We start from the raw sequence: 23,755 nt of genomic DNA, 5'->3' as shown, positions 1-23,755 counted from the left end.
GAAATATGGATGGTAAAGGTTATTCTGATGAGGTCTCAGAAGGAGATGAGGAAGACATTGTTGGAAACTGGAGTAAAGGAGATCTTTGTTATAAAGGGGCAAAGAACTTGGTTGAATTGTGTTCATGTCCTAGTGTTCCGTGGTAGGTAGAACTTGTGAGTAATGAAATTGGATATTTGGCTGAGGAAATTTCTAAGCAAAGTGTTGAAGAAGCAGCCTGGTTTCTCTCGGATGCTTGTAGTAAAAGATAAAAATTATTCAAAGGTGGAATTGTTCATCAAAAAGGACACAGAACTTAAAAATTTGGACTATCTAACATACTATATTTTACTCATTTATCATGTTTATTCCCTGCACCACACATAAGAATATAAGTTCCATAGGGGCAAGGATCTATTCTTTTACTGGTGAATCCCCAGTGCCAAAAGCAATGTCTGGCATAAAGTAGACAATAAATAAATATTTGTTGAATGAATGAATGAATGAATGAATCAGTGACTGCCAATCATAGGCATCACGTGGCATCACGTGAATTATGTCTTTTAATCCACTCAACTACCCTTTGAATTATTAGCCCATTTTAAAGATGAGGAAATTGAAGCTCTGGGAGGATACACAGCTTGCTGAAGGTCACCCTACCAATAAGTCATAAAGGCTGGATCCAAACCCAGATTGTATAACTCCAGAGTCCTTGTCCTAACCACTGTGTGGTACTGCTTCTCTGGGAAGCTACATTTTAAAAGACTGACAGAATGATTTACTCCAGAGGAGGGTGATAGGAATAGTGAGGGGTCTCTAAGCTGCTCCGTATGAAAGCTGTTTATGGAACAAGAAAGGCTTTTCACCTAAAAGAAGCTTAACTGTAGTGAGCGTTTGTATATATGAAAACTAGATCCAAATATTTGAAGAGCTGTAGCGTGGAACAAGAATTTGTTTATTCTGTACGGTCTGAAGGGCAGAAACTGGAATTAACGGAACAAATAAAGATAGTCCCTGCTCAGGGTACAGGAGCTGAAGGCACAGTTAGGGTTGATGCAGAGGGATACCAGTCCTGGGCTTTCAGGGCTCCTTGAAAACTCTGTGACTTGTGGATTGTAGGATGGCAGAACTTCCGGGAAGACAAGAGCGAAGGAGCTTCTCAAAGCAAGTTGTGTTAGATGCTAATACAAGGCCAAAGAAAGTGAAAGCAGAGAGGAGGCCTGGGGTGGGAAGAAAGGGGTCACCACGAGGGCCTTTTAGGGAGAAGTTTCAGTAAATGCCTGGTTGGGATGCAGACATAGAGGTTGGGTTAAAAAGATATGACTGGGGAAGGAATACAGACAGCTTTTGGAAAACCTTGGCTTGAGAGAAAAGGGGAAAATGAGAAAAATCATTCAAGACTGCAGCAGAATCCAGGAGAGCTTTTCAAGATGGGGAAACCTGTGTGTTTGAAGGGAATGGGGATTGAAGACTCTACCATATGTTGATGGGAGTAGTTTCCTTGTGCTTTGGAAAGAATGAGATGCGGGGTCAGGGACACCCCTTGGAGGTTTGAGAGCCACCTCAATCATGTCCATTTTGGGGGCCTCTGACATATTAAAAAATTAAATACTAAGACTGTTTTGAAAATATTTGGTGTATTTTATTTATTATTTATTTATTTATTTTAAAAAATATTTATTTGTTTATTTTGGCTGCACCAGGTCTTAGCTGTGGTACGCAGGCTCATAGTTGCGGTACTGCGGCACGCATGCGGGATTCTCCGACCAGGGATCCAACCTGGGCCCCCTGCATTGGGAGTGCCGAGTCTTACCCACTGGACCACCAGGGAAGTCCCAATTTGGTGTATTTTTAAAAAATTAATTAATTAACTTATTTATTTATCTTTTTATTTTTGGCTGTGTTGGGTCTTCGTTGCTGCACACAGGCTTTCTCTAGTTGAGGCAAGCAGGGCGCTACTCTCCTCGTTGCGGTGCGTGGGCTTCTCATTGCAGTGGCTTCTCTTGTTGCGGAGCACAGGCTCTCTCAGACCACAAGCTCAGTAGTTGTGGTGCACGGGCTTAGTTGCTCCGCGGCATGTGGGATCTTCCTGGACCAGGGCTCGAACCCGTGTCCCCTGCATTGGCAGGTGGATTCTTAACCACTGTGCCACCAGGGAAGTCCCCCAACTTGGTGTATTTTAAATGTTTATATTTAACAAATGTTAAATGTTTATATTTAAATGTTTATATTTAACAAATGAAAACTTTTAGCATAAATAGGCAATAATATAGTGATATTCACAAAACACCTACAGGCATTTTTATGAACTACAAAATTTAAGAATTTTATAAATGTAAGACTGGGATTAAAGGAGTCTCCGGCCCCAGGGTGCAGATGACTTTAGGAGGATGGATGCAAATGAGAGGCCCCCCAGGAGCCTTGGGCATGACCTACAAAGGCCTCAGAGAAGTAGCACAGAAATGTCCCATTCTTAGATACAGGAGTCGCAGAGGCCCGCTTGCCTTGGCCAGAGGGAGCTCTGTTCTAGCATTCTGAGGTCCAGGAGTGCAGACCCACCTGGACAAGCCCAGGGGACAGGCATCCTGGAGGGATCAGTGTCTGAGGCGTCCACCGGAGGGCAGTGTGGCAACTCAGAGGACAGGACTCCAGTGCCCCCTTTACTTCCTCCCGCAGACCCTCTGTCCTGCACCCCTTCCACTCCCTCTTCCTTCCTGGAGTTATTCGAGGACTGTTCACTAACCCCCAGCACAGGCACAGACGACGGAAACTGACTTTTCCCTCTCTGCAGCTGGAAGACTAAGGCTTGTCATCCTGTCGCGGCGCCCATAGTCCCACCCCTTTAAGTACAGGTGTCCTGGGTGGAAGCGTGGAAAGTGGAAAGTGGAAAGGGGGAAGGGACAGGCCTGTGGTGTCCTTGGCCCTGAGCGTTGCTGGCTTTGCCCCCACCTCTCGGTTCTCCGGGCTTGGCTTGCAGTGCCAACACCGAGCACGAGGGGGCGCTACCACCCTGCAAACCCTCCCCAGCGGTCTCTGCTGCAGAAGGGGCTGCGCCCAGACAGAGAGGATGGGGTGGGCGTTGCTCCGGGCCCCTTCTCCAGCTTTCCTGCACCCAGAACTTATGTGCAGTTTTGTGCAGGCATGGGGTGGGGGCGGACCTCTGGAGCACAGACCAGTAGAGTGGAGGAGAGACTCTGGGGACACCTGGCATGGAGCTTAGCGGAGTGAAGGGAGAGAGACCTTCCTGCTGGGTGCTCCAGGGTCCAGGTGCACGCTGTCCTGAGAGTGCAGCCTAGAGGATTGGTATTTCCAGAAGAGGTAGGCCAACACAACCCAATACCAACCATTCCCTGATTAAGGGCAGGCTCTGGGATAGGGCTGGCACATAAGGAGGAGGTCTGTAGGGACAAAGCCATTGTTCTGGAGTTGTGAACCTCTTCCCTCGATATATTTTCTTTCTTCTTTGAAACTTTTAAAGATTAAGGTGAAATATACAGTAAAATTCAAAAAATGTACTAAACTTAAGTGTACAGCTCAGTGATTTTTTTAACCTATAAATTTACTATGTATACACATGCTTATTACACGTGTATAGAATACTTCTGTATTCACAACTATAGCTGTTAATGTATGTATATCACAACTCTCACTGGCAATTGAAGTCAGTAAACATTTATTAAGGGGCTCCTGTGTGCCTAGCACCATCCTACTCTTTTGTAAGGAAGCGAGGACAGAACCTTTGGCTGGTGGCTGTGATGGGGTCAGTGGTATTACGAATCATAGTCATTCTTCGACAGAACTATACCACCCGTGCCTTGGAAGGCAAGGGCTGCCTGTGTGATCTACCTGCAGTGCCCATATTTTTGGAATCCAAAATGGGAGCAATTGTCTGCTGTGTCTGAATATACAAACTCATGGAACCTCAGGGAGATATCATTGGATCCAGGATGTTGGGTCAGGGCAGCCTTGCTCCTAGCACAGAGCCAGGCACAGAGTGGCCAGGGAGAGCGTTTTTGGGAATTGATCTTGCTCTCTGGCCTGGTGCTACATGTCTCTGGAAGCTGGGCGAAGGGTGAAGTCTTTGACCACAGTCTGGATCAAAATGAGCTGGAGCCTGTCACGTGTGTGTGAATCCGCTGGGCCCTTCGGAGGCACCGGTCTTTTCCCCGCTTTGTGGTCAGCCTGGCCTTGCCCCACCCAGACCCCATCCTGCCCCAAATCAGGGAAGTGCCCCTATCGGGAAATCAAGTGAGTGGGCAGGATGTGACCCATGGTGAGGCAGCTCCCAGACCTGGCCCAGTCCCTGAGTCAATGAGCTACTTCAGGCTCTCTGAGGAAGTGCTTCCTCCAAGTCACTCCAATGTGGACACCTCTCCTTTCCCCTCTACTGCCCCTCCCTATCCAGGTGTGGGTCTTTGGGTGAAGGAAACTCGTCTCCTCCTCCTCTAAGCCACGAAGGCCCATTGGAGGAATAAGGGACCCTGCGGAGACCTGGTCTCAGCCTGGAGGCAGGGAAAGCTGCTCCCTTGGGGTGTGGTGACAGCCCTGGCCTGGGGTGCCTGATCGATCCTGTCGTGGAACCCCGGGGTCCAGGCCTGCTGAGGGACAGGGGAGGACAGAGGGGGCTGGGCCTGGCTGGGGAAGGCTGGCCTGGAAGGCACCCAGCCGCGGCCCTGGGCCAGGGTGGAAAGTATGTGTGTGAGCTCATTTGGAAGGTGGCTTCTGGCCAGTCAGGCCTGCCTCCTTTCCAGGCCTTGGCTGCCCAGCCCCCTCGAAGAAGGCTGCCTCTGGGTCTCCCCAGTCTCCCAAGACTGTCTGAGTGAGGAAGGCAGAGACCCACAGGCTAGGTGACTGACGGGAGTTGCTCCCCTAAAGGAGGTGAATTCAGATTTGGGGCTGTGGGTTGGATGGGGGTACAGGGACTGCAGAACAATGGAGCAACCTCACCTGGGGTTCCCTGGGGCCTTAAGGAATGGGAACTGCCCTGAAACCTCCCCCTCCCGCCAGGCCCCTGCCTCAGACATTCACCACCCCCATCCCTCCCCCAGCTGCTGCCTTTGTCCCATTCACTTCCTCTGGCTTCTGAGTCCTATGCCTCCTCCATCCCCTCAGAATACCTGTTCCTGCCCCCAAGAAGGAAGGTGACTCCTGGCAATCGGACTCCTGAGGAAGAGCCCTTCTCCCCTGTGCTCCTGCTTCTGCGACACAGCACAGCAGGCAAGCACACACACGCTGACAGATTCCACAGAACACACACTGCCATGCAGACACCCAGCTACATGGAGTCCGCAATGGAAGAGACACCCAAGAGATATGGTCAGAATCTGCCTGTACAGGAAAAAAAGTCAGACAGACCTGGGTTTTAATTTTGGACTACCGAGCTGTGAGCTTGAGCAAGTCTTATCTGGGTCTCAGTTTCTGCATCTGTAAAATGGGGCAATGTTTGTGGTTTCCTACCACCTCCCCCCTTAGCTGGAAAGGGAAGTGGGAATACAGAGGGTAAACAAAGGACTGGGAAGGCTCTCAGATTGTGGGGAGATGGGGCCTGGGAGAAGGACAGGGAAGGACCAGCAGACCTGGCCAGATTGTACGTGGGGGGGTCACTCCGCTCAGTCCCCTCTCCTCTAGAGAATCCAGCTCCTCTTAGATCTTTCCCTCCCTTCCCATCCCGTGGACCCAGCACCTGGCTAGCAGCCTTGCAGGCATGGGCCCAGCTGGTGGCAGGAGCCCCGAGAAGGGAGTTGACGTCAAGGGTGTCCATGGCTCCCCCCAAACGTGTGGGGTGCAGTGATGGGCAGAGTACAGTCCAATCTCCTGAGAGCCCGCTTCCCTGGGTTCTGCCCAAACCTCCTTGCAGATTCCCCTTGGCTCCCTCCTGGCTGCTCTAACTCACATGTGCTGCTTTCGAATAAAGGAACTTGGAACCATAGAAACTGGGTCAGGCCCAATGGACAAAGCAGGGTAGGGCCAGTGAAAGCAATATTTGAAGGTCTCCCGGGGCCTTCTGCTCTCCCCTCACCCAGCCTGACCTGGTGGTTCACTCAGCTGGGGCCAGGTGGGGTCCCCGGGGCAGCCTCACTGGGCTGGATCCCTCAGATCCAAGGCACGTCAGAAGCACGGGACCTTGCAGCCTTCACCCTGCAATTCTCCCAGCTTGTGAAGCCTCTTCCACCTCTTCCCCCTTTGTCTCTGGTCCTCCATTCCCATCTCTCCCCCTTGGCTTCAGAGAGAATCTTGTGATTCCAGAATCAGGGCCAAACAATTTCCTCGTGATGGGGAAACCACACTCCAGACGCCAGAGCCCTAGGCTCCCTCTCCTCTTCCCTCTGGCAGAGTCCCCCCTCCCCATGCTCCTCCACTGGCTCCAGCTGTGTTTTGCAGAACTCCCACTGGATAACATCTGTAATTGCCTCCAGATGTGGGCCACAAAAACACAAAAGGGCCATGAGCTCATCTCTGAGCTCCTTGCCACACGCTCGGGCCCTACCACCCCCAGACGGCCCTGACTTCTCAGGGTCCCCATCCCCTCCGGTGAGGGCGGGGAGGTGGTGTCCAACTCCACTGAGACACACAGGCCCTGCCAAACAGCTGTTGGGCAGGAGAGGCGCAGGAGGCCAGGCATAAGGTCAGGGTTCCTGGCTGGCAGGAAGGGGGGGTACCCCTTCTGCCAAAGCAATCACACCAGCCAGCGCTGACTAGCAGCTGCATCAAACGCCTGGTCTAGGCGGGGCCAGGCCTCTTGGAGGCAGGCCGTGGAGGGGGCCTGGGCTGGAGCCGGGAGGGAGCGAGGGCCCGGCTGAGGCAGGAAGGGAAGGAGGGGAGAAATAGAGGGCTGCTCCCTTCAGCTGAGCTGACTCAGCAACTGAGCGATTGCTCCCTCCAGGCTGGTTTGGAGGAAGGGTGGGTCGACAGCCTGGGAACCCTGTCTGGGGCAGCAGTTTCTAAGGAAAGAGGAAACAAAGCCCTGTCATTCTGCCCTTCCAACCCGACCATCCTGCCTCTCCTGGGCAACTGGGGTGAGATCCCTGTTTTGCCAGAGATAGGCTGCTCCTAACTGGCCACGGGGCAAGCTCTTTCTTTCCCCTTAGTTCCTTGTGCCCCTGCAGGGGAGCCCCAGGCCTGGGAGAGCCTGAGATCCTGAGGGCTGGGGAGAAGGGCCTGTCCCCCGCTTCCCCCACAAGCCTGAGGCTGACTGTGATGGGGGAATCCCCCAGCAGCCGCGCGGAGGCCTGAGCAAACGGAGGGTCTGCGGCTGGATCACACGACAGGATAACGCAATTTAGGAAGATTTTCCGAGTGGCTTCAGCTTGGCCACTTCCTCTTGCTTTTGCAGTACTGGGCCTCAAAGGTAGCCTCTTAGGCCAGGTTGGGAGAGAGGAGCTGGCAGGGCTCTGTGGACAACTCCCCGGCCCCCGTGGAGTACGCCCTCCTCCCCATCTCTGGGCCCTGGATCCCTTTCGCCCACCGAGAATAAACAGATTCCGTTATGTATGAAAAATACCAAAACCCCACCTCACGGAAAACACCGCACGGCCCTCCTGCTTCCCATTCCCCTCACAGCCACGTCCCAGGCACACAAACTGCAGCCACGCGAAGAACGTGAAACACTGTTTATTCTTTGTGGAAAGGTTGAACAAGGTCGAAAATGTCCTTAGAGGGCACTGACCCAGCCCCGCCCTGCAGGTTCCTGGGGTCGGACGCCTCTGCCCCACCCCCACCCCTCCCCATGCCCCTTGTTAACAAAAAGGAACGATTTGAAGGGAATTCATATATAATAATTATAATAAAAATATACATTAAACAAAACAAAAAACCCAAACAAGACAACTTTAGCCGAACTGCCAGCACCGTTCACCGCACTCCCCCCACCCCTGACATCCCTCTCCGCTCACTGCCCCCACGTCGTGGTCTCTCACTCTCCCAGGTCTCCGGGTACCAGGACCACCTTTGGCGGCCCAAGGAGACCTCAAATGGGTGGGCCGGGTGGGGAGGGGAGGGCAGGACACCTGTAGGAAGGGCTGGGGGGGCGTCGGGAAGCGAGGGGCTAACCTGACAAAACGCCCAGGCGCCCACCCCTTCCCGGAGGCTGGCGGAGGCAGGCTGATCCTTGGCTCCCTAGCTAGGTGGCTGCTCCCATCAAGGTCCCCGGTCGCCAGTCCCCCATGCGTGCCCTCTCTGCTCCTTTCTCTGGCTCCCTGCCTTCCCCTCCGTGCGGTCTGACTGAAGCCAGGGCACAAAATGGGAGCAGGTGCGCCCTTCTCGGGCCCTTCCTGAGAGCTCCAATAAAACGTGCCCTCCCCCGGGTACCACAGCCCACCATGTGGCGTCCCTGCCGGCCTGGCCTGCCCGGCCCCACCCCCGCCATCCACTCCTGCTGCACCTCCCTGGTTTGCCTTTTGGTCCTGTCCTGTCCTCTCTGACTGCTCTGCCCCTGGGTCCCTACCCCAGCTGCCTGCATTTGAGTGAGGTTCTTTCTCTGTGGCCCCCAGGCTCACCCCCAGGACTCCTGGGGCCCACCCCGGTAGCTGCACCCCCTGGTCTCAGCTCTTCCAACCTTGACATCCCCATCCGAGGCTAACGTTTGGGGGGGTAGGGCTGTCAAGGGTTTCTGCAGCCCCAGGTTAGTCCTTAATGGCTCAGGCTCCTTCCGTGGAAGTTCTCGGGGGCAGGTGGGGCAGAGGCGGATCTTGGTGGAGAGGACTGACCCTCTCTGAGCTTTCCTCCCAAGGTCTTAGGGTAGCTGAGCGGCCCTCGCCCCCTCACTCTCTCAGGGTCTCCCCCTCACAACAAGATTAGATTTCTTTCAGCCAGAAAGAGTGGTGGGAGGCTGCCAATTGGATACCCCCGGGGGCTCGCGGGGCTAGTGTGCCCAGAGACCCCTGAGGTCAGAGTTCAGAGGTTAAAGGTATGTCAGGGAATGGAAAAGGAGCAGATGACCCCATTTGACCTTTACCAGCGAGGTCTGAGGGTCCTGCCTTCAAGTGCAGAGCCCGGACATTCAGATGGGGCTGAACACACACCAAGCCGCAGGGGCCCCTGAGGGGCAGGGGCTGGGAGGCCGGCCCCTGCTCAGCCTCCGGGGGACCCATCTAGGGAAGAAGCAATGCCAGCGCGGAGTGGGGGGAGAGGCCAGTCATGGGACAGAGAAGAAGGGACGTGGGGGGGGGGGCTGGGGAGGGGGCTCGGGACCGGCGGGAGCAGCCCACCCACCACCACCTGCTGCCACTGGCCTTCAGAGGCAAAGTCCTCGTGGGAGGAGTGGGCGGGCGGCAGTGGGGGTCAGACCTTGTCCAGCAGGGAGCGCTGGCAATAGAGCAGCCGCTTGGGGGTCCCGTGGCGTCGGAAGAAGAAGACGGCGAGGCCCACCGCCAGCACCAGGAGCAGCAGCAGCACAGGCAGCACCACGGCGGCCGCGCTCACTGCTCCGCTGCCTTCCTCGTCTACCTCGATGATGATCACCTCCGTCTCCTCCTCAGTCCCCTCATCCGGCCGGCCCCCCGACGACGGGCAGCCCATCCAGTCCCGCAGGGCTGACTTGGGGTAGCCCGGCTCGACCTTCAGCTTCTGGTTGTTGAATTTCCAGTATTTGTTCCCCTTGTAGAAGTAAGTGAAGACTGCAAGGGTCGGCAAGAAGGCGGCGTGGCAGATGAGAGGCGCGCAGGCGGCAGCGTCCGGAGAAGAGCCAGAGAGAGAAGAAGAGCGGGAGAGAATCCGTCAGTGTGCGCGCCAGCTGAGGTAATCGCTTCGCTTTTCTGAGCGGCAGTTTCCTCAGCTGTCAAACCAGGTAACTCTAGCACCGGGTTGAGAGAGTGGTGGGTATTAAGGGGTCTGAAGCGTGGAAAGCACTTACTCAGTGCCTGGCACATGGCAAGGGCTCCCCTGTCCTCCTCATCATTATTTTCAACCCGCTGCTCTCCGTCTTTCCTCCTGCTCTCTCTTAACTCCCTGTTCAGGTCCTCCCCTCACAGACACCTCCTGTGCCCCTCTCACCTTCATCGCTGCCCATGAATGACCCTCTGGGAGACTCGGGGATTCCTTCCCAGACCTTGATGTTTTTGGGGTACTCGCTGTCCACTGCCCTGAGCTCCTCGTTGAAACGGTAGTACCTGGGGGAGAGGCAGGGAAGGGAAGTGGTTGGACACTGGGCATGTCCTCTGAGGGGAGTGGGACCCGGGACCGAATTCGCCGGTGAGCAAAGAGTGTCTGTGGACGGGGGCGGGGGGACAGGGGTTTTGAGTAATGAGGGCCTGCAGCTGAAAGCGGTGGAAGGTGGGGGTGGGAGGGAGGGCCCAGGCTGCGAGGAGCCACCAGCGGCCCTTAATGACAGTGCCTGGCAGCTGGGGCGGTGGCACAGGGCTGGGGGCAGGAGGCGTCAAATGAGCAGGTCTGAAATGGTGACCCGGTCATACCCCACTCACTCAGCACCCAATGGAGGCTGCCCGTTGCTAGGCAACAGCACAGGCTCAGCCAGCTTCTTCAGGGAAACATTTCACGGGGAAAGTAGGTCTTCCTCCAGAATTGAGGGGACCTGGTGGTGGTGTCTGAGGAGGAAGGCCTGGGGCCCAGGGATTGAGGCCTTACTTGTTTCCCCGAAAGAAATAGGTCTTTCCGTTGGGCATCCAGAAGAGAGCAGCATCGATCTTGTCGGTAGGCAGTCCTCGACCCAGCTCCTTAATGTGCTTGGGGTAGCCAGGCTCCAGGGAAGCTTCGTCAAACACCCAGTGCTTGTCTCCTGGGGAGGAGAGGGAAGGGCAGGATCTGATTCCACCTGAGCTCTACGGTCTTTGGAGGAGTCAGGTGGAATTTCCTCCTCCGGGGAGACCCTCCCCACACCCACCCTAAGACTAAGGCAGAATATCCGGTTACCTTTGAAGAAGACAAACTTGCCATCCTTCCTCTCGTAGGCAGTGTTGATGGATGCGGGCAGGCCCCGCCAGAATTGGCCGATGGGCATGGGGTATCCATCCATCACCTGGTTTTTCCTCACCCGCCAGAACCAGCGCTCCTGGGAGGCAGTTCATTACATCTTTAGCTTTGTCCTCCAGCTCAGTCCTCAAAACTGCCTCAGTCTTAGTATTTAGTCCTCCTGCTGCTGTTTCCACCCAGCCTCCCGGTCATGGAGCCCTTTTGTCCCCCACACCAGCCCACTTCTTCCTCTCACCTTGAAGACAAACATCTCCCCTCGGAGCATGGCCACGGTGTCAAAGTTGCCATCACAGATGTTGGGCCCATAGGTGGGGTTTTTGGGCTTATCAGGGACAGAGGGCCTGGAGGTGGTCCTGGGTTGAGGGGGCATCTTGGTGGGGGACCCTGACTCGCTCCCTGGGGCAGAGAACACGAGGGGCACTTCAGACTTGGTGGCAGAGTAGGAGGAAAGGACAGGCATATGGGCAGATTAACACCTTTGGAGAGGTGTGGCTGGGCCTTTGCAGGAGGCTGAAGCAATCAGCTGGGAAAGGACAGAAAAGGTGGGGTCTTTTAAAAGTGGGAGCGGATGGAGGCAGGGTCAGGTGGGGGGCCAGGGGGAGACTGTAGGGCATGAGGGAGGGGAAAATGCACAGGCCAGGGAGAACAGGAGAGGCTAAGGAGCAGATGTGGGCGTAGATTACTTGCCATAAAGTTGCTGGATGCCCCGGCGGTCATCATCGGGCAGCACGAAGTTCTCTGTGTCCATCCACTGGTAAAAGGGTGCCATGATGGCCGAGGGATCATTGGAATGCTCAAGGCCCAGGGCATGGCCCAGCTCGTGCACAGCCACCAGAAAGATGTCATTCCCTGGAGGGATGGGGATGGTTATGGTGGCAGCCTGGGTCCCTTCCCTCAGACTCCCTGCTTTTCCCCATCAGAAGCTTCAGGTTCACAACGAAGCCTGCCTGCCAAATTTCCCACCCAAAGTGACCAAATCCTGAGTTCCAGCCTCATATTTGGCAGAGGAGGCAAAAGCCAGCCAGCAACTCTTCTGGGTAGAGGCGAGAGACTGTTCTGGGACCGGATCCAAACCCCAGCAAGGATTGGGAAGCTGAGGTCCTATCTGGGCCTCAGTTTCTCCCGGGAGCCAGACATGACATTTGCCTGGAAAAGTGAGTGATGCAGATGCTTTGAAGTCTTTGACTGGGAAGTCAGTTATTGGGCGAGAGAAGGGACCAGATGTAAATAGCTCAAAACAGGATTCCTGCTTTCACTGGAAGTCAGACCGGGAGATGTTTGTGGTCCCCCAAAGCCCTGAGATTTGGGGGTCTGAGGCTTGGGGAGGAAGCTGGAGAACCCCCATACAAATGACTCTTCACTCTTCCACGGATAAGAGTCCCCAGGCTACCTCGCTCACCATTCAGATCCTCATTCCGGACAGTCCAGGGCTCGGCAGAGTCAAAGTGGGTGTCCCCTCCAATGTTGGGGCCTGGGAAGTAGGCATGGGCCAGGAAGCCGCCCTCGCCATCGAAAGGCGTGCTGTCACCGTGGAAACCCTCAGCAAAGAAGATCATGATGTCGGCCTGCTTCTCGTGGCCCTCACGGATGTAGGCATAGGGTACCTCTCGGAAGTGCAGCGGCGTGGCGCTCTCCCACACACGGAACGCCTTGCGGATGGCCTCAAATGTGGCATACTCCCCCACCTTGGGGGTGTAGTTCTGGATGCTGAGGTCCAGCCACGTGGGGAGAGGATGGGAGTGCGTTAGGACAACAAGGGGCAGAACTCCTTCCCTGTACTCTCCCAGGTCTGACTGAGCCGTCCAGCCACCTTTGTCTGACCCAGCTCTTCCCGCCGCCTCACGATGCCTCTGTCCCAAGAACTGAGGGCTTTCTGGCCCTGGGATATATCCTCTACCGGCTGCACCCCTCTCCAGGATGAGAGCCATTTTCCTCCCTACCCCCGACGATACGTCTCAGGAACAGGGGTAAGTAGGGAAGGGAGCCTCAGGGTCTCTAAGCACCACTGATAGGGAAGGGTGACCTGATGTGAGAAAGGCCACTTGCCCGTTGGACTCACCAGAAAGTGATCTCGTTATGCTGCCATTTGAGGCCCTGGATGGCATAGCGCTTCCTTCGAACATTGGCCTTGATCTCAGCCCCAAACTTGTCTGGAACACCACAGCGGGGGCGCCTCATGGCCCTGGGGTGTGAGGATTGTGGTCAGGAGAGCGTATGAAAGAGAAAGGTCTTCAGAGGAGAGGGGGAATGTCCGGCCCCAGGGTCAGTGTGGGGAAGAGACAAGGTCATGAGGTCTGGATGAACAGGAGAGGGTCGGAATCAGCTTGTGGGGATGAGGTATGGGGGTGGAATCAGGCATTCAGGTGGCAGCCTCTCTGGTACTCAAGTGTGGTGTCGGTGGGTGCCGGGCAGAATTCCTGCCAGGGTCTAGCACTTACTTCATGGTGTCTGCATCAGCCTTGCCTGTCACTCGCAGACCGTAGAACCTCTGCATGGCAGCGATGGCAGCTGAGAGTGACTGAGGCGAGCGCTGTGTGTGGGTACGCAGGTCCCCAGGGGGCAGGTAGCCATACTGCTGCAGCCAGGCCTGTAGGGAAAGGGATGTGGCTTGGAGCATCCCCACCTGGCCCGAGGGGAGCCTCTGTTTCCTCACGGCACCTGGAATGCACCCTTGGCTTGGTGTGGAAAGGGCAGTGAGCTCCCAGCCTGGCTCTGGCAGTGGGTCTGGAGGAACTCCCAGGCTGGACCCAAACTCTGGCCCGGGTCCTAGTATGGCTGATCCTCTTGGAGGGGTGGGGAGCCACAGCGCTGGGCTTTGGCTGTAACTCTTTTGATGGGAGCCCTGGTGGTTTAATTGAGTTCTAGGATGTCTTCTCAGAGCTGAGATTCCTTCTAGCGCTTTTCTCCTCTGTGTCAGTGTTCTTGTAAATACAGCGTGTCCCACCTGAGGCTGGGGTGTGCCCATGGTGGATGGAGAGGGGAGAGGCTGAGGGGCTCCACTTTGGGGCCTGGCATGAGGCTCTCCTGGGACAGGCATGCTGTGCCTCCGGGGTATACACAGCTGAGATCTTTTCAGAAAGGAGAACAGAAAAGGAGCTAGGGCTCCGGCTGGCTGCTGATAGGGGAAGCTGGGGCGTTTGGAGGTGGTGCGGATGTGATCCAGTCACAGAGTCAGGATCCTGCCACTGTCGCTATCCAAGCAGCATCTGACCTAGGGCTTGGGACCTAAAGACCCATTTAAGGTTCTCAGTAGAGGAAGTGGGAGATTGGGATGGTGGTTAGGATTAAGGTTAGTATTTTACTTAGTATTTTGGTGACTGCAGTTTATTTTAGGTATGATGTGAAATTGTTCATAATATAAAGGCTGGCATATTGTCTTAAAGTAAAGTTAGGTTTTTGGTGTTTCATTGAAAGGTACCCACATGGCAAAGCCCTGTTGAGGAAAAAATCAGCCTTTATTGTAAGAAAAATGGAGTCTTTTCCTAAAGCCTGAAAAGTAAAATGAGCCAAGTTTTATATGGAACATGAACATGCTCAGATCCTCCTATGGGGAGATGCTACTCGGATGGCTCTGGTCCCTGCTCCAGCCTTGCCTTCTTAAGGAGTCCAGAGGAGGCTGCAGGTTGCCTAGGGCGGGAGCTTGGAGTGCAGAGTGGTACTGCATCCCTTACCCCAGGTCATTAGGATGGCTCTCCATGTGGCCCTTCACCTCGAGGCCCAGGCCTTGACGGTGGTGCAGTGCTCTTGCACTGGGGCTGGGGTTGATTCAGGAGCAGCTGACTGGGGACCTGAGCCGGCAGGGGCAAGAATTGCAACATGGTTCTGGGAAGTGATCCCCTACAGCTGATGATGGGAGTTAGGGCCCGGGATGTAAACAACACAGCCTTTCCCCAGCCAACAGGCCTGGCCAGAACAACCCTAGCACCACCCGCTCTGAGAGCCCCTCCTCAGGGGAAGAAGGCGGGGAGCGAAGTTTAACCTCTGTTATACCAGAGGGGAGCAGAGCAGGAGGCTCCGGTCTTGGAGCCAGGAGGTTCTGCTCTCCTGGGAGCTCTAAACTTGCCCTGACCTGCGCTAACTGATGCCACAGCTAGTGCCTGCAGGAGGCCTGCTGTGGCCTGTGCCCAAGTATGCAGGAAACTCCCTTTGCCCCTGGCCTCACCTGTAGGGTAGTCACATCCCGGGCTTATGACCTCTGGTGGGGGAGCAGCTGCTTCAGCTTTGGGAAAGGAAGGGAGTAGCCCACTGCTGGAGCTGGAAGACTGAGGTCAGGCCCCCTCAACCCTCAGGGGGCAAAGCTCCTAGGGCAGGATGACAGGAGGGAGGGTGGCAGAGAGATGGGGAGAATCCACATCTGGGAGCTCTGGGATACATCCCTCTTCCTGATGAGTCTTTCAAGAAGGTGGATAGGTCTAAATATTCACGCCCACAACCTCCACCCCATATGCAGTAAAGAAAGGTGGAGACTTAGTCAAGAAAGGGACTTCTCTGGAGTCAAGAGAGCCACAAGTCCTGGAAAGGAAGTGCCCCCATTCCTCTCCTCCTCCCAGGCCTAGGCTCCGAGCAAAGGAAGAACCACAGAGGAGACTATGAGGTCGGAACCACAGAAGAGAGGACTCTTGTGTCTGCGGCTGAGTGGGAGAAGGGCCAAATGCCAGACTGGCCAAGGAGAGGAGAGGGCTGTCCCAGAGCTGGTGCAGGACCCTGGAGGTGTTGGGAGAAGGCCGGCTGTTTGAGGCCTGGGCCACCCCAGCTCTCCCTCCAGATTTGCCTGGAGAGGGAGCAACTCTGCAGGGTCCGAGAACTGAGTCGGCTGGCTTTGTCTTGAAAACTGAGTGGTACAAGGTATTCCTCTAGGGGAAAGTCAAGGACAAGGAACCCCTCCCACTCCTAGGCCCCACTTCACCGGCCTAGGAGTCCTGGAGGGGGTTGGGGGGAATCTCTGGCTCTTCTGCAGGCCCTGGATCCCAGCCTCTGGGCCTGCTCCTCCCTCCCCTCTGCCTCCCACCCCTCCATGGCCCAGAAGCAAATGATGGTTCTGGCACTGGGACTGCCCATGACCCGCTTAAAACAGAGCCAGGGCTGCCTCCCCTCCCCAAGGGGACCTAGTGGGGCAGGGGAGGGAAGGAAGGCAGGGCAGGCAAAGTTGGCAGCGGGAAGCCCCCAGATGCCCGGGCTCCTTTTGTTAGGCGCTCTCCCCTTCAGGCCTCTGATGAAGACTCCAGGCCTGGAAAGAGGATGCCTCCTCCTCCGCCTGGACCTTGTCAGGCTTAGCCCCTGGGCAGATTTTCACTCTCCGCGGTCACCTCCATTCCTAGGGCCACACTTTTCCTGTCAGTCTCAGGACAGAGAGAGTGTGTTCTTTCTGGAGATGTTTCCTCCCGGGGTGGGACCAGGGCCGGGACCAGGAGGGAGGAAGCCAAGTCCTGATCCCTTCCCCCTGCTCAGGGGCCCTTCCCGGCCCCTCCCGACCGCACCCAGGCCCTGGCCGAGCTGAGTGGGTTGGGATGGCCCAAAATAAGAAGCTGATCAAATCCGTCTCCCACCTTCACCCCAAAATAAAAGAGAGAGAGAGGAAAAACTTCCTCAGACAACTCCCACGCGGCTTCCTCCCGAGCCCGGTGGGCCAGCGTCGGGGAATGGGCGGGGGGCAACCGAGTCAGTCGAGACCTGCGCGGGAGCCCAGGGCCAAGCCCTCACCCCGCTCCCCGTACGACGCCCCCAGTCTCCCTGCAATTAACACAGAAAAGCAATTAACAAAAAGAGCCTAAAGGCGCCGAAGGGGGAGCAGGGAGCGGAGGCGGCAGCCCGGCCGAGGCCCCGGCTCACAAGGAGACCTTTGTGTGTCCGGAAACGCGGGCCAGGGCGCCAGCGCCGCGACCCTCGACGCCAGGGCTCCGGGCCGGGACACAGAGGGTCCTCTCGGGGAGGCGGGGGGTGGGGGTCGGGCCCGCTCCGCCGGCCACCCCCGACCGCACCTGGCAGCCGACGCGTCCGAGGAGGGCCGGGAGCGCCAGCGAGGCGGCGGCCGCAGCGTGGGGGGCCCGGGCCAAGGGGCGCCGTCCCCGGAGCCCTCCCGGCCGGCAGAGCGCCGGCGAGCGCGGGCGGGAGAGCGCCTGCGAACTGGAAAGTCGAAGAAACAACAAACTCTCGCACATGACAAGAAACCAGGACAGCGCGGGGTCTGAGCGGAGTCCAAATATTTATCAGGCTCCCGACCGGTTCCAGAGCTGAGCTCAGAGCCCAGGGGAACTAGGGAGGGGTGGGGAGTGGGCCCCGGCTGGAAAGTTCTTCCAAGGAAAGGAATGGCAAAGAAAGTCGGCGGCGCGCGCGCGCGCGTGGGGGTGGGGGTGGGGGTGGGGGTGGTAGTTGGAGGAGGCAAAAGTTGGATCGACTTGGAAGTTTGGAGATGAGGAGGGAAAGGAAAGGAAGGGGGACCCTGCAGGCCGGAGCAGCCGAGACGCCGAGAGCCCTCCTCTCCGAATGGGGGCTGTCCCCTCGGAGACCCCCGGGCTCGCCTCCCCGGCGGGCGCGACTCCGGGCAGGGCCGGAGGAGCTCACTTACTTCGGGGCTGAAGCTGCTTTGGGCAGAGCTGAGGGAGGCGAGCGCGGAGGCGAGCGCGAGCAGGGGGAGCAGCAGACTGCGGGCGGGTCGTGGGGCGAGAGACATGGTCCGCGACCGTCCGGGCAGCCGGGCCGTGCGGGCTCCGCGGCGGGGCCCAAGCCCTGGGGTCGCACCGCCACTCCCTCGGGGCGCCTTTTGTCTTCCGTAGGCACTGAATTTGGATTCCTAGAGCGCTGTCCGCTTGGAGATGAGGGGATTGTTCTTGAAAGCGCCTGTTTGCTCGTCCCCGCTTTCCCGTTTTTTGATCTTTCTTCTGCTTAGTCTGCGAACTGGATGGCGAGCCCTCTTTCGCTCTCTCCTCTGGTCCCTCCCTTCTCCCACAGGCTCCCTCCGCCCCCGCCCCTATGCCCTCCTTTCCCGGTGCGGACGTGGTTGTTTCAGTCTGAATCCAATTACAGCCAAGAGCAGGGTAAAAAAAAAAAACAACCCTTAAGTTGCCTTTCTGTGGTGGAGGCTGCCATCTGCAGGGGTTGAGGCCACAGCCGAGAGCGGGGGGCTTGGGGGGACTCAAGGGACGGGATGTGGGAGACTTTCTCCTTCTAAGCATATTTTGGGTGGCTTGATTCCTCTGCTTCCACCGTTCGTCTCACCTCCGTGGGAAGCACTGGGAAGCTCAGCGCCTGGGGCAAACACGGAGCTCAGAGCCTGGGATGGTGGGGGCATCTTCCTTGTCCACGAGACCCAGTGTGCGGGGTTGTCTGCTGGGGCCTGTGGCTCAATCGTATTGAAAATTGTGTCCCTTATTCTTGTCAGCCACCTCTGTCCCTCCCCTAACAAATAATAATAATAATTTTAAAAAGCAACAGGGGCTTCCCTGGTGGCGCAGTGGTTGGGAGTCCGCCTGTCGATGCAGGAGACATGGGTTCATGCCCCGGTCCGGGAAGATCCCACATGCCGCGGAGCGGCGGGGCCCGTGAGGCCAGGCCGTTGAGCCTGTGCTCCGCAAAGGGAGAGGCCACAACAGTGAGAGGCCCGCGTACCACAAAAAAAAAAAAAAAAAAAAAAGGCAACAATACCAAATGCCACCACCACACTGGATCTGGAGGTCCTGTCCCCGGAGAAAGACGAATGTGCCCCCTTTTTAATTGTCCTTTGCAATCTGCTGCCCCTTGAACTAGAACTGGCTGGGGAGGAAAGGAGTGCAAGGCCATGAAATCCGGGGAAAGGCAAATGAAGTTTGGTGAAACTGCAGAAAAGAGAGAATGGGAGTCAGGCCTACAGGGTTTAGTTCCCGCTCTATACCGGAAAAGGAGATAATCTCCTCCTTCAGGGGCTGACTAGACTCTGAGAACAAAAGGTGGAGGTATGAAGGGAAGGGGGAGGGCAGGCTAGAGCTGATGGTGGGAAAGGGAGACAGATAAGAGGCTGAGGGCTAGATCTGGAAAAGCAACACAACAGAGGCAGGAAAAGTGTGGGACACAGAAAACCCAACCATCAGCGAAATCTAAGCTCCAAGAACTGCATTGGTCAGCGAAGAGAGGAAGGAGGTTGGGTGGGGGGGCGCGGAGAAGAAGGGAGGGAAAGAAAGCAAGGGAAGGAATAAAGGAGGCTGGACAGAAATTATGTCAGGTAGGAAGTTCCAGAAATCCTAGAGATAAAAGAACTGTCACATTATTTGTGGCAGGAGAATGGAAGAAAAGCCCAGTGCTTGGTATTGTAATGGGAGCAAAGGTCCTTTTTCCCTCAGAATCCATGGGAGGAGCCATGATCAATAAAATGAAAGGTTTCCCTGGGGCCTGTGCAGCTAACAGATCTGTGGGAAGTATATGGTGGCTATTAGGTACCTATTCCACAGTCACTGTTTGGGGGCTGAGCACCGCAGGGCTCCCCTACACAAGTGGGGGTTGGGAAGTACAGGCCTCTCTCCAACCAACCTCTGGAATTCAGTCAGAGCCACAGAAACCTCAGGATCCCACTCTTTAGCAGAACATGCAACACCCAAGTCTGCTGTTCCCGTGTCAGCCTTCCCAGTGGGAGTATCCTCTAGGGCCATGTATCTGAAGTTTACAAAAACTGGTATCAGTTGCTTGCCAAAAAGTGGATCTCAGCTGGAAAGCCTTTTTCATCAAAACATTTATTAATGCGTAACTGCATGAGGCCTGAACTGTGTATGGGCTGTTAAAGGCTTGAGTGTGTGGCTAAAGCCAGGAAAACTGTTGCCCCCTTTTTCATGTTTGCAGAGCAGCAAAGTTGGGCCAGTCCTATGGCCTGCAAAAGAAGGGGTCAATACCCCAGAGCAAGAGTCTGCTGAACCGGAATGGAGCTGGGGTGAGGGCACTGTGCCCACACTTCCAGGCAGTGATCTTACAGCCTGTTCTTCCTGGTGTCCATCCTCTTTTGCCCTGAAGACAGATGGGGAACATAAAGGCTTTCTTCTGGCTGGGATGACACATCTAGGTGATAGAAAAGCAAGCCAGAGCCAGGCCGGGGGAGACAGGAGTTGCTTTTTATTGACTTGGTCGTGGGTTCTGCAGTAGAGCCCCTTTGGGTTTAAGAGCATTCTGCTGCTTCCTTTCTTCTTCCTGCAACTTCTCTTGCTGCCTGAGCTGCCATGCCTGTAATCCAGCATCCATTTCCTGTGACAGCAGTACAACTCGTCTCTGAAACAGACAGGAAAACAGTGTGGATAACATCTGGGGCTTGAGCTCTGCACCATATATCCTTTCATTCACAGATCAAAGTCAGAGGTTTCAGCTGGAAAATGACACCACTGACTGGGGAAGGGGTGGAACCAGGTCCTGGGCTGGGAAGCAGGAGGAAGGCAGCAAAATGGGTGTCTACTATTGGTTCCTGCCCTAGGAGTGCCCCACTCTATCCCCCCTTCTCCCGGTACTGTTAAAACCTCTGGCAGATAAAACCTCGGAGTGAGGGGTACATGTTAGCTTAGGTGCCAACTAAGACAAATTACAATTTAAATTTTCTCCCCCTGATTACACACAGTTTGCTCTGTGTGGGCTCTGGCCACTCACTGCAAACTTTTCCCTTTGGGCTTTTCTTCGAAGCTGGCCTTTCATTGGAGGAGCAGGGCGGCCATCTGCAGATAGAAGTGAGAGAAAAGGCAAGTGTTAGAGAAGGCCTGCAGGACCCTGGGAAAGCGGCTGTGATAGGAAAGAGGGAAGAACAAATCTTGAGCTCCTCTTTTCCATTTCACACCCACTGTAGCTTAATTCCCCTAGAACACTTCCCTCAATGGTGAGGTATGCCAGAACCACCAAGAATAAGCTCCTAGGAATGTTCCTACTCTATTTTACTTACCCCTCCCTCATTAGCCTAGAATTCAAGGTCCTTTGCAATGCTGAATCTCCTGTTTTATCTTCAGAAACCCTCCACTCAAGCAATGTGATTACTGTTCTACTTACCAGTGAGTCCTTGCTGAGTTCCATCTTACTCTATAATGAAACACCCTTTTCCTTTCCTTCCAGCCAAATTCTCATTCTTAGGCCCACCTCAAGCTCTACTTGTCCCAGAAATCCTTCTCTAACCTCTTCAACTCTGTCAGCTCTCTCTTCTGAAAGAAATGCATCTCCATCATTTAATATTCATCTCTCTGTTTGGGGACATTTATTGTACTACTAATTGTTTTTAGCCTTATTTAGCCACCTCAAATCCTTCTGGAAAGGGCCAGAGCACTGAAATATTATTACTTAATTTTTAAAATGTCCATGCTTTGTTTTTCCAGCTAGACTTTAAGTTCCTTGGGATTAGGGACTGTATCCCTTACTTTCACTGTAGTACAGTGTATACCCATAATAAAAATCTTATAAATGTCTGCTGACTTGCTGAAAAAATGCAGTACCTGATCTCAAGCAGTTTATAACAGAGATTAAAAGGATACTTACTTTCTACAAAGAAAGAAAGAAACAGTGAAAACTCTGTCCAAAAGTTTGAAGGCAAGACAAATAAGAGATAATATTCATCAGGAAAGGGAACCAATACTGTGTGTAACAGGTGCTTTACACTGGTTGTTTCATTTTATCCTTCCAAGAACCATCTGAGATAGGTATTCTTCTTTTACATTTGTGGAAACTGAGGAATACCATTAAGTAAGTTGCTAACCACAAAGTTAGCAAGTAGAGAAGCCTGGATTAAGAATCAATTCCGTGGGCTTCCCTGGTGGCACAGTGGTTAAGAATCCGCCTGCCAATGCAGGGGACACGGGTTCAATCCCTGGTCCGGGAAGATCCCACATGCCACGGAGCGACTAAGCCCGTGCGCCACAACTGCTGAGCCTGCGCTCTAGAGCCTGTGAGCCACAACTACTGAGCACGTGTGCCACAACTACTGAAGCCCAGGCGCCTAGAGCCCGTGCTCCCAACAAGAGAAGCCACCACAATGAGAAGCCCGTGCACCGCAACGAAGAGTAGCCCCTGCTCGCGGCAACTAAAGAAAGCCCGCACGCAGCAGCGAAGACCCAACGCAGCCAAAAATAAATAAGTAAAAATAAAATAAATTAAAAAAAATTCAATTCCAGAGTCTTCCCAATATTCCATACTACTTCAAGGAGCTCCTAGGCTTCCTACAGTAAATAACAAGTAGGAAAAAAATCTTCACCATCCTCCTCAGCCACCAAGTATCTGATTAAGATTCATACTCCTATAGAATCCAATACTCAGGTTTCTGTGCCGTTGAAGGGGGCCTGGCCTCTGCCCAGTTCTAGTCCTGGCTTTGCTATTATCTAGCTGTGTGCTCCTGAGCAATTTACTTCTGTAGGCCTCAATTTTACCACCTGTGAACTGGAGTCCCAATGCAGTGGGGAGTGGCTTCAACTTTTCTAAGGTTTTTCCTTTCTAGGGCGTTTTGTTTTGTTTTGTTTTAAGGTAAAGGAAGAAACTTTTCTGAAGAGAGCCCGTCATCCTCTGTCCTCACTCTTCTAAGCCTCTCTCTGAGACGCTCATTTAGGCAGCCTCTCAAAGAGCTCTACCTGCACTTGGTAACAAATTCTTAACAATGTACTCACCACATAGAAGGGCGGTTCTTCGTAACTTTAAAAAAACCACGTCCCTCTTAGACACATAAAGTCTTGTCCCTCCCGCGGGATGCCCACATCAGAGTTAGCTTCTGCTTATCCCCACAAGCCAAGAAGATCCTGTCTAGCTTTACTTTCCATAGGCGTAATTTAATTTATAAAATAGACAATAGGATTTCTTCCCCCCAACTCCAAATACAAAGTTCAATACGTGATCCGCTCACACACAAGCCGCACCTTGACACTCCCCCCAACCCCCCTCCGACCAGGGGCGTTCCCTCTGGGTGAAAATCTCCAAAGTATAGTAAACTGTCAGATCAGCGCTCACCCGCGTAAGACCAGTCTGGGAGCTCCGTAAGGGGCCCGTAGTCGGACGGATTGGCAGCAAGGCCCTGCCTGGGTGGAGAAAAACAGTTCCGTGAGGACTCAGCCCAGCTTCTGGCCCCTCAGTTCCCCCCAGACCGGCACTCACTGGAGTCGCCACTGACTGCCCGCCCGAGCCGCGGCGCCGCAGTGCAGCCTCCGGACACCTGCTGGGAAAACGGGAGAGTTGGGAGAGAAGCCGTGCAGCCAGCCCAGGCGTCCCGGGCCCGCCTCCACGAACCCCTGAGCCCCCGGACCCTACACCCGCTTACTAGAGAGCAGTAAACGCAAAGCAGCCATGCTGAGGTGCAGGAGCCGGAAAGTGGGCGTGGCCTCGTGGCCACGCGTGACGCTGCGCGGGAAGCCGGAAGTCGCCATCTTGAATCTGGTTTTCAATCAAGGGCCACGCCATCTTGGCTCATCGTACGGAAAAGAGGGACAAAACTGTGTCCAGGGATTTTTGGGCGAAAACGGTCGTTCAGCGTATGCATTCTCAGTGGTGGTTACAACCGTGCGGAAGTCGCGTGCGCCCAGACTAAACCGTTCCGAACTGTTTTCCCCCACTCCCCCCCATTGCCCAGCAGCGGTCTCTAGTCCTTTGAAATTTCTTCTATCAGTTGAGTAACATCCACGTGACCGCATTCTGTCTTCTGGCATCACTGTAACATATTTCCCCCAGCCTAAGAGTCAAATTTAGAGTGAATCAGAAAATTTGGGTTTCAGTTCTCGTTTATCAAACGAAATTGAAGAACTTGTATGTGATAAGCACTGTATTCGGTGTGGAGAGCAGAGCAGACGTCCCTATTCAGTTAGAGCTCCTAGTCTAGAGAGAGATGATGATAAATAATCATACACATTACTGTAATATTACAGCTGAGATGAGTGCTGGGAAGGGA

The 23,755-nt window shown here is 54.7% G+C and overlaps 2 protein-coding genes across 5 annotated transcripts; both read right to left on the bottom strand.

Moving 5' to 3' along the window:
* Nucleotides 1-7,575: 7,575 nt before the first annotated feature.
* On the bottom strand, nt 7,576-17,845 carry MMP14 (matrix metallopeptidase 14). Its single transcript, XM_055082882.1, has 10 exons — nt 17,471-17,845; nt 13,344-13,492; nt 12,965-13,087; nt 12,305-12,612; nt 11,589-11,754; nt 11,141-11,297; nt 10,846-10,984; nt 10,561-10,711; nt 9,970-10,085; nt 7,576-9,593 (listed from the first exon to the last, which is right to left on the bottom strand). The coding sequence occupies exons 1-10, from the start codon at nt 17,573-17,575 to the stop codon at nt 9,259-9,261; spliced, it is 1,749 nt and encodes a 582-aa protein (XP_054938857.1). The 5' UTR covers nt 17,576-17,845; the 3' UTR covers nt 7,576-9,258.
* Nucleotides 17,846-19,583: 1,738 nt separating this feature from the next.
* MRPL52 (mitochondrial ribosomal protein L52) lies at nt 19,584-23,386 on the bottom strand. 4 transcript variants are annotated; one of them, XM_055082883.1, is made up of 5 exons: nt 23,132-23,221; nt 22,969-23,029; nt 22,825-22,892; nt 20,500-20,564; nt 19,584-20,130 (listed from the first exon to the last, which is right to left on the bottom strand). In XM_055082883.1, the coding sequence occupies exons 1-5, from the start codon at nt 23,157-23,159 to the stop codon at nt 19,978-19,980; spliced, it is 375 nt and encodes a 124-aa protein (XP_054938858.1). In that variant the 5' UTR covers nt 23,160-23,221; the 3' UTR covers nt 19,584-19,977. The 4 variants fall into 4 exon arrangements, with proteins under 4 accessions (XP_054938858.1, XP_007100543.3, XP_054938859.1 ...); XM_007100481.4 differs by having other exon boundaries at nt 22,969-23,026; nt 23,132-23,190; XM_055082884.1 differs by having other exon boundaries at nt 20,021-20,130; nt 20,493-20,564; nt 22,969-23,026; nt 23,132-23,369.
* Nucleotides 23,387-23,755: the final 369 nt, after the last annotated feature.

Source organism: Physeter macrocephalus, unplaced genomic scaffold, assembly GCF_002837175.3.
Source record: "Physeter macrocephalus isolate SW-GA unplaced genomic scaffold, ASM283717v5 random_340, whole genome shotgun sequence".
Lineage (NCBI taxonomy): Eukaryota > Metazoa > Chordata > Mammalia > Artiodactyla > Physeteridae > Physeter > Physeter macrocephalus.
The sequence above is the reverse complement of the archived record's forward strand: the minus strand, read 5'-3'. Positions and strand labels throughout refer to the sequence as shown.